Below are 8649 nucleotides of genomic sequence, written 5' to 3'. Positions count from 1 at the left end.
TCTGTCATCCCTTCCTTAATTGCTCCCTGTGGAGGTTGAATTCTCAGATGACTCACTCCCCCCTCTCTGCCTTCTCTCCCCAAAGCAGCTGCTCTGTGGTTTGGCTAACTAGCCTTGCCTAGTGCTCTGGGCTCTAGTTATGTAATGACTGCAGAGCAGATAGAAGCATAGAGCCACATCCCCTGGTCAACTGACTGCATCCCAAAATGGCACCCTATTCCCTATAGTGCACTCCCCAAAGTAGTGCACTACATTGGGAATAGAGTGCCATTTGGGAAGCACACACTGACTGTATGCATGGCCATCGTTAAGGCAAGCTGCTACAACAGAATCATTACAAGCACTTACGCTTATTAAAATTGGCATGGGGCAAGCCCCTGAGATGTTAGACAAAGGCACAGTGCAAGAGCCCATGAGCATGACTGAGTAGACTCTAGAGCATATATAGGGCAGCATACTCAACTCCCACAGAAGATAAAAACAAGGTGACATAAAAATGAACAGTACATTATACAAGTAGCCTAAATAAAATACAAGATATAGGAGTGAGGTGTGGTGGGGGCTTTGGGGGTACCTGAGACCCAAGTGGAGGATGAAGATGATATAGGCCACTTGAAATGCAGCACCTCCCAGCCAAGATGCTCTCTCCTCTCTGAGCTAACTGCAAAGTCTCTTATGGTTGATTGATGAGAGCGTTCGCAGCCAGATCAATGCAAAGTTGTGAACGAGCACTTAGTTGTGGCACCACACCAGGGTGGACAGACAGAAAAGAAGCCCCAGAATTTGTGACCTCAGCTGGGTCCACTCTCTGGACGTGTGGGGGTGGCGTGGAAGAAAGCGAAGTGACCCCAACTCAAACCCATGCACTTTCCCATCTCCAAGCCCTGGGTTCTGTTACCTAAGCTCTAGTAGTGTTACGAGGCAGATGCTTTTAGAGCCAATGTTGCCCTGCAAATACAGAATGATGGCAGATGTGTGAAACTTGCATTTATGCATGAGGAGTTCAACTAGGACACTTTTAGAGAAAAAGGGCAGAAAATAAGGAGAGAGAAACTGACATAAAGGAAAATAGGACAAGACTGATGAATGCCTGAACATAATACCTCAAAGAAAAAAACATTTGATTTGACTCATGTCACTACTTTAAGACTTTGCCCATGGACATTGAGATACAAGATTAGAAAAATAATAGTTAAGGCCTCCTGAGTGGCACAGTGGTCTAAGGCACTGCATCGCAGTGCTAGCTGTGCCAATAGAGATCCTGGTTTGAGTCCAGGCTCTGTCGCAGCCGGCCACGACTGGGAGACCCATGGGGCAGCGCACAATTGGCCCAGCGTCGTCCGGGTTAGGGGATGTCCTTGTCCCATCGCGCACTAGCGACTCCTGTGGCGGGCCGGGCGCAATGCACTCTGACACGGTCGCCAGGTGTACGGTGTTTCCTCCAACACATTGGTGGGGCTGGCTTCCAGGTTAAGCGGGCATTGTGTCAAGAAGCAGTGCGGCTTGGCTGGGTTGTGTTTCAGAGCAAGCACAGCTCTCGATCTTCGCCTCTCCCATGCCCGTAGGGAGTTGCAGCGATGGGACAAGACTAACTACCAATTGGGAAGAAAAAGGGGTTAAAAAAATAAATAAAAATCGTTATGTAACACTTGCAATTCACACACACAAATTCCTCTAGCCATGTGAGCTCACTGAAATGAATGACTGTATATTCCCTAGGTGTGAATTACGATTCATTCAGGACACAAATATTGCTTTACCCAGAGTGTAAATATTGAATCACTCACACATTACATTGAAAACAAACTAATATAAATCAAACTAAAGTGCCATGGGTGAAACAAAAACACTTAGGCTTTACAGATTAATTCATCACAAACAACTTCATTCATTTAGAGCTACTCAGCCACCCAAACAACAGTGTTTAATCAGTAACAAAATGGTACAAAATATAGCAGCCACATTGACCATAGCACAGAGACTACAAAAATGAATCAGGTACAACAGCACAAATTGAAACAATCAAGTCATTCACTTCACAGTACAGAGTATTTGATCATGTAACTTCCTGACTTTGCATAGTACTGGCCATAAACCACAGTTAGTTGTTCAGGAACCAAAGGCTTCATCACAGGTTCTGATAACAAACATGAGTATGTGATGTAGTACTTAACCATGATGAAGCTAGGCCCACTGTTCCCTGGCAGCTTGCAAACCCTTGGCCTGTGAAATTGAGCTCTGTTATCCTGCATCAAGAGGCTGGAGGGGTGTAAAGTAATCAGATTTGCGTTCCACCTGTGTGTGTGTGATGGATAGGTGTGAAAGGAGCCAAGGGTGTGTGCTCTCCCTCCCTCTATTTTACCTCAGGGACCCAAGGCTGCTTCCAACCAGGGATATCACTCATGTGATGTCATCACACAGAGACAGGACTCCAGAGCGAAGGTTTTATCGAGGGTGTCTGTCGTGCCACGTGAACGTGACTGAAGAATCGCAACAGCAGTTTACAAAAAAAAAAAGAAAAGTCCCCCTCTGTATCGCTGCACTACCCTTTGCGTCTGTTGCCATGATGCTATTCTTTGGCGTCGCTAAATGTTTTAGCAATTCCAACACGTCGCCTCCACCTAAATGCAGCTGGGTTCTCCATGAATCAGCGGAAGTTCAGTTGAGGCCACACCTGCCTCAGAGCTTATTACCGCCTAGACTTAATACTGCAGCACACCCAACCTCCCTATTCCCTACCAACTACCACCATGCTTCAATTTCTGCCTCAGCTTCTTTTAAAAACAATGGAGCAGCAGCATGCAGAGCAACTCAAAAACGTAGCCATAGCTTGAGTGCTCCCTGGTGGACAATCACAGAACTTGACACGTAATTCATTGCAGTGCAATGAGAGAGGCCTGCCTCTTGAAGGGGGGAATGGTCATCGTGGCTGCAACTACTGTATGCAGATAACCAAGAACATTCTAGACAAGAAAAATTATGTAGTTGGAACAAGTGGCATTCCAGGAGCTTCCTCAAGGTCAGTCTTGGCTTTGCTGTCCACTTTCTCTTCTGAGCCTTCTTATATTTCTTAGCTGTTTAGGATTCCTCTTAGCCTTTTGAACCTCAGAAGTTACTCCTTTTCGGACTGCCTTACCAACACCGCAGTACATGGAGGTATCTGGCAAAAGAGACAACAATGGGTAAGATGTCATACTGCCACTTTTCCACTATCAGAACCAGGAAAAACTAGAGGTAAGGACAGCCAAGCATGGTGGTTCAAGGAAGTAAACATGTATTCTTAAACTAATTGTATATTTTGCCACATAGTGCCAAGGCTGCAAATACTGATAAATACTTAATCTCACAACTGAAAGAAAGTAATACTCAAGAAAATAAAAGGTGTTACTGTGTAGCTTTACTTACAGCGAGGACAAAAGGCTCCAACCACAAAGCTCTTCACTTCCAGTAGCTCTCTATTCTCTGCCGAATCTTTCCTGGCCTGGAATGTTGAGAAGTGTATTGCTAGCCACCAGTCCTTTCTGTAACCCATCTCTTCAGCAAAAATCTTCAGCCATTGCTTTCTAAAGGAAAATATAAATCCGTGGAATTGGCACAAATTAAGCATGACATAAGGATTTGCCAATTCGCCATGAGAAGAGACAAGCAATGTATGCGAAATTTAATTTCTTCAAAGGGAGTGCATTTTCAATGTACTCCTTTTGAGAGAGTAGTGTGGATTCATGCAGCCATCCTTACTTCATCCTCAGTCTCTTGATGATGTTCATCAAATGGTTCCAGACAGCCAAGTTGCTCCTCCAACTGGAGTAGTCCAGGAGATCCAGAACCACACCTAGAGCCTTCTGAAGATCACCCTCTTTCTCTGGAAAAAACTCATCCTTTACTAGGACCAACATCAATGTGAAGAGCACATCCACCAAACACATTAATCTTAATGCATAAAAGCCACCGAAAGGACAAACACACACGACAACATTGAAAAATGACTAAAACATCAAAATAGACTTTAAAATGTCTTGTTTTCCCTCATTTTACACCCCATTGTCCCTTTAAGACACTCAAAATCAATATATTGTTATTATTCTATATTCACATACCCGACTGTACCAGAAGAGAACAGTATTCAGGCATCAACTCATGACTTGGGACCAATGTATGCAGGATCTAAGGCAAATGTAATAAAAAACATGGACTCATTAAACAGTACAGTACCAGTAGGCTATTGAGAGGCAGAGTGCAGGACTAACTGTAGCCTAGAGATTTCTGGGTAACAATCAAGTACCTTACTGTGATTGTTTTAAATTGAAAATGGTCAAAAAGAAACAAATTTCTTCTTAGCAAAGAAACATTTCTCAAGCAAGAATTTTGCTAGTACTGTCTGGGAGTGGTCTTTGTGGGGAGGGGAAATCCGAAAACTAGCTGTTATTGGCAGAGATGTTTGGAACTCTTTCTTATTGGTCTACTAACTAATTTACCACCTGGTGATGTCACCAGGCAGACCAAAACGCCACCCCACCAAAACAGGCGGACATTTCAGGCAGTCTCTTCAAACAACTCATACACTTACAGGACGTTATACATGTCACAGTATTATTCAAACCTGTGGAAATGTATATAAAACACAGGAAAATCTTTTACTGCACTGGGCCTTTAATAATGATAATAGTGCCCAACATTTCAGCTAGATTCCCCTGTTAAGAACAGCAATGGCCTCAGTACTACCTTCAGCACTTTGAGAAGTTTCTTCAGTGGGTGGTTCTGTTTCTTCATGTACCGGTATAGGTAGACATGGGCATTGGGGTTGGGGGGGAAACTCTTGTCATAGGCATAGTCATTTAGAACCTTCACAGCTCCCTCGTGATCGTTGTAGAATTCCAGCATCTGCCATTGGCACACGCAAGTCAAAACATTAGATCATCATAGATAGTCTGATAAGGGAAAGTAGTTCAATGATGGAAAAGTAATACAATGATGGAAAAAGGGGATGCCAGGGGCCATGTTTAGTAGGGCAAATTGTAGCACATCGTTTTGAAACGGAAAAATGAAAACAAGTATTTTTACTGGACAAATTCAGGTAGTATTTTACCGTTCGGTTTGGAAATTGTTCTCGTTTCATGCCTACTGAACACGAAGCAGTACTTACATCAATGTAACTCAGAACAAAAGGATCCCAGACGCCAGGAAGCTTCATGATCTCCTTCAGGTTCACAGAAGATTGTCGGAAGTAGCTATGCATTTCTTGGTTGACAGCTGCATCATACTCATCTAAAATATGTCAAAGTCCATGTTAAGCCAAAGCACAACCACAGGTTATGGTTACCTTTTATTTGGCCATGCTTTTTGAAATGTATTGGAATTGTCCCTAAAGGCGCAGTTACATTATCTGGCCAGTAGGTGGTGACGTAACATAAGGATTTCTACTTTCCCAATGTCATTGAAACCAATGAATAATGGACACTTGGGGGTTGCCAGGTGTCCTCTTACCTGTGCTGGATGCAGTGGCTTTCTTGTCACACCAGATGAAATAATCCAGGAAGCCACTATAGGCCTGGATCAGCCTAATCCTCTGGGACTGACCGGCAGACAGCTTGCCATACCTCCAGCTCTCAGCGATGGACAGCTGACGCTTGGCATCCTCAAACTGCCCATTGACCAGGAGATGGAACGAGTGCTCCAGACAGACCTTCAGGACAAACCAATTCCTCAATTCACATTGGCATTCCATTGCAAACACATTGTTCATTTCCATTGCAAACACATTGTTCAAAGTTCAAAAGTATAGACATGTTGACTGTCCTATATTTACTTTTTTTAACCTATTGACTTAGGGTCCTTTAGTTGGGCTGATAGTGTAGAGATCAAGAGGTCAATTAAGGAACATACCTTCAGGTAATTCTTTACTCCTGAGTGTTTCACTCGCTCATAGAAACTGTTGTAGTCTTCCAGCTTCGAGTCGGGATGGTGGTGTAGTATCTCTGTGCCTATCCTCCAAATTATCTGATAGACAAAGTTGAAGAAATCAAACTTAGCATTTATACAGACACTGGAGGATAGCTACCCTTTGTGAGAGTCAGTGCAAAAATGTACCTACCTCAGCGTAGAGTTGTGGCATGTTTGCAGTGGTATCCTCCAGTGTCTGTGAGTAACTGGCCATGTAATCCGCGGCATCCTGCCATCTATGGTGCAGCAAGTCCTCCCTGATGTGCTGGAGGCAGTTCCTTGTGGTCTTGTGAAAGCCAGTCTCACAGGTAGTCTCTAATGAAACAACAGACATAGCTACTGGTTAATAAGAGCATCTTATGTATAGATGAAAACGATAAATCGGGCATTAACATACACTACATGACTAAAGGTATGTGGACACCTGCTCGTCAAACATCTCATTCCAAAATCATGGGCATTAATATGGAGTTGTACTCCCAATTGCTGACATAATAGCCTCCACTCTTCTGGGAAGGATTTCCACTTGATGTTGGAACATTGCTGCGGGGACTTGCTTCCATTCAGCCACAAGAGCATTCGTGTGGTCGGGTACTGATGTTGGGCGATTAGGCCTGGCTGGCAGTCGGCGTTCCAATTCATCCCGATGGAGTTGAGGTCAGGGCTCTGTACTAGCCAGTCAAGTTCGTCCACATCGATCTCGACAAACCATTTCTGTATGGACTTTGTGCACAGGGGCATTGTCATGCTGAAACAGGAAAGAGCCTTCCCCCAAAAACTGTTGCCACAAAGTTGGAAGCACAGAATCGTCTAGAATGTCATTGTATGCTGTTTTTTTTTGTTACATTCTTTCACCTTTATTTAACCAAGTAGGCTAGCTGAGAACAAGTTCTCATTTGCAACTGGCCAAGATAAAGCATAGCAATTTGACACATACAACAACACAGAGTTATACATGGAATAAACAAAACATACAAGCGCTATGATTTCTCTCCACTTTACAGTTGGCACTATGCAGTCGGGCAGGTAGTGTTCTCCTGGCATTCGCCAAACCCAGATTCGTCCGTCGGACTGCTAGATGGTTAAAGCGTGATTCATCACTCCAGAGAATGCGTTTCCACTGCTCCAGAGTTCAATGACAGCAAGCTTTACACTACTCCAGCCGACGCTTGGCACCACGCATGGGGATCATAGGCTTGTGTGTGGCTGCTCAGCCATGGAAACCCATTTTATGAAGCTCCCGACAAACAGTTATTGTGCTGAAGCTGCTTTCAGAGGCCGTTTGGAACTCAGCAGTGAGTGTTGCAACTGAGGATGATTTCTACGAGCTATGCGCTTCAGCACTCAGCAGTTGTCTGTGAGCTTGTGGCCTACCACTTCGCAGCTGAGCCGTTGTTGCTCCAAGACGTTTCCACTTCACAATAACAGCACTTACAGTTGACCAGGGCAGAAACTTGACAAACTGACTTGTTGGAAAGGTGGCATCCTATGATGGTGCCCTGTTGAGTCACTGAGTTCTTCAGTAAGGCCATTCTACTGCCAATGGTTGTCTATGGAGATTGCATGACTGTGTACTCGATTTTATACACCTGTCAGCAACAGGTGTGGCTGAAAAGGCCGCATCTACTAATTTGAAGGAATGTCCACATACTTTTGTGTATATATAGTGTATGTAGCATCAGTCAGTAAACAGCAGCTTTTTTTTTTCTTTAAAGGCAAGTCAGTTAAGAACAAATTCTTATTTTCAATGACGGCCTAGGAACAGTGGGTTAACTGCCTTGTTCAGGGGCAGAACGACAGATTTGTACCTCGTCAGCTCGGGGACCTTTTGATTACTAGTCCAACGCTCTAACCACTAGGCTACCCTGCCGCCCCTAGCTTGAACTCGCTATTCTTCTACACGCTGTATTTTATAAATTACCTTTAAATAAAGGAGGCGCCAGGGGAAGGTTTTGTTTCTTGATTCGTTTTCTGTTGATTGATTCATCGTCATCTGAAGACTCATTTTCGCCCTGTTCTTCTCCAGGCACCCTGGGTTCTGACTCCAGATCATCCATGACTCACCGTTCAAAGTTCGGCCTATTTTCGTTAACAATCATGTGAAAGGCCACAACATATATAGGTAGATGTAGGTTATTTAGCAAAAAGTGTGAATTTGCGCCAAACACCATGCACGATACCAGCATCTTATCAGCGACACCAAAAAAGTACTTCCGGGTCACGGAAGTCGTTTTTTAAAATAAAAGTCGCTCCACGTAATAGTAGAAAAGTGGCATTAACCTGTATTTATTCATGACAAAAATAATTGTCTTAACATTAACAATGATTCATATTTGTTCATATTTAAGTAATATTTGCATTCAATTTGGGCTTCAACACATGTTCCAAGGTCAAATAAATGCCTCCAATGCAATACACTGTATATGAAATACATATTGGTTTATAGGGAGAAAACTATTCTAAAGTAAAAGTGGGGTTGGGATTACTCACTAGGGTCTGTAGAATCTATATATGGTGTTATTTTATGGGGGACTGAGGTCTATGGCAACACTTTCTACTCCACCCAGTCCATAGCCCCCAATACAATACACTATAGAGTACCACAGTATGAGTCATAATACCCATAAAACCTTGCGGTCAAACAAGGAAATGGTTCCAATCGTTTTTCCACCATTAATTTTTTCCTTACTGGATTATAGAAACACTTAA

At 43.5% G+C, this 8649-nt stretch overlaps 1 protein-coding gene across 2 annotated transcripts; it reads right to left on the bottom strand.

Moving 5' to 3' along the window:
- Positions 1-1887: 1887 nt before the first annotated feature.
- Positions 1888-8170, bottom strand: taf1a (TATA box binding protein (TBP)-associated factor, RNA polymerase I, A). 2 transcript variants are annotated; one of them, XM_014204674.3, is made up of 10 exons: positions 7862-8170; positions 6092-6255; positions 5884-5997; positions 5485-5683; positions 5144-5265; positions 4723-4881; positions 4098-4164; positions 3739-3883; positions 3406-3563; positions 1888-3160 (listed from the first exon to the last, which is right to left on the bottom strand). In XM_014204674.3, exons 1-10 carry the CDS (start codon positions 7995-7997, stop codon positions 3021-3023), a joined length of 1404 nt encoding a protein of 467 aa, XP_014060149.3. In that variant the 5' UTR covers positions 7998-8170; the 3' UTR covers positions 1888-3020. The 2 variants fall into 2 exon arrangements, with proteins under 2 accessions (XP_014060149.3, XP_014060150.3); XM_014204675.3 differs by having other exon boundaries at positions 3739-3862.
- Between the last annotated feature and the right edge of the window lie 479 nt (positions 8171-8649).

The sequence above is a fragment of the Salmo salar genome, chromosome 06 (assembly GCF_965601325.2).
Source record: "Salmo salar chromosome 06, fSalSal1, whole genome shotgun sequence".
NCBI lineage: Eukaryota > Metazoa > Chordata > Actinopteri > Salmoniformes > Salmonidae > Salmo > Salmo salar.
Note: the sequence above shows the minus strand (reverse complement) of the source record. Positions and strands in the feature narration are given on the sequence as shown.

What these genes read in the sequence shown, in the direction of transcription:
- taf1a (XM_014204674.3), bottom strand. Translation starts at nt 7,997, where the DNA reads ATGGATGATCTGGAGTCAGAACCCAGGGTGCCTGGAGAAGAACAGGGC. An exon ending in GAGTAAAGAATTACCTGAAG is followed by an intron (nt 5,684 to 5,883) that starts GTATGTTCCTTA and finishes TTTGTCCTGAAG; the next exon opens with GTCTGTCTGGAGCACTCGTT. An exon ending in TGGAGCCTTTTGTCCTCGCT is followed by an intron (nt 3,161 to 3,405) that starts GTAAGTAAAGCT and finishes CTCTTTTGCCAG; the next exon opens with ATACCTCCATGTACTGCGGT.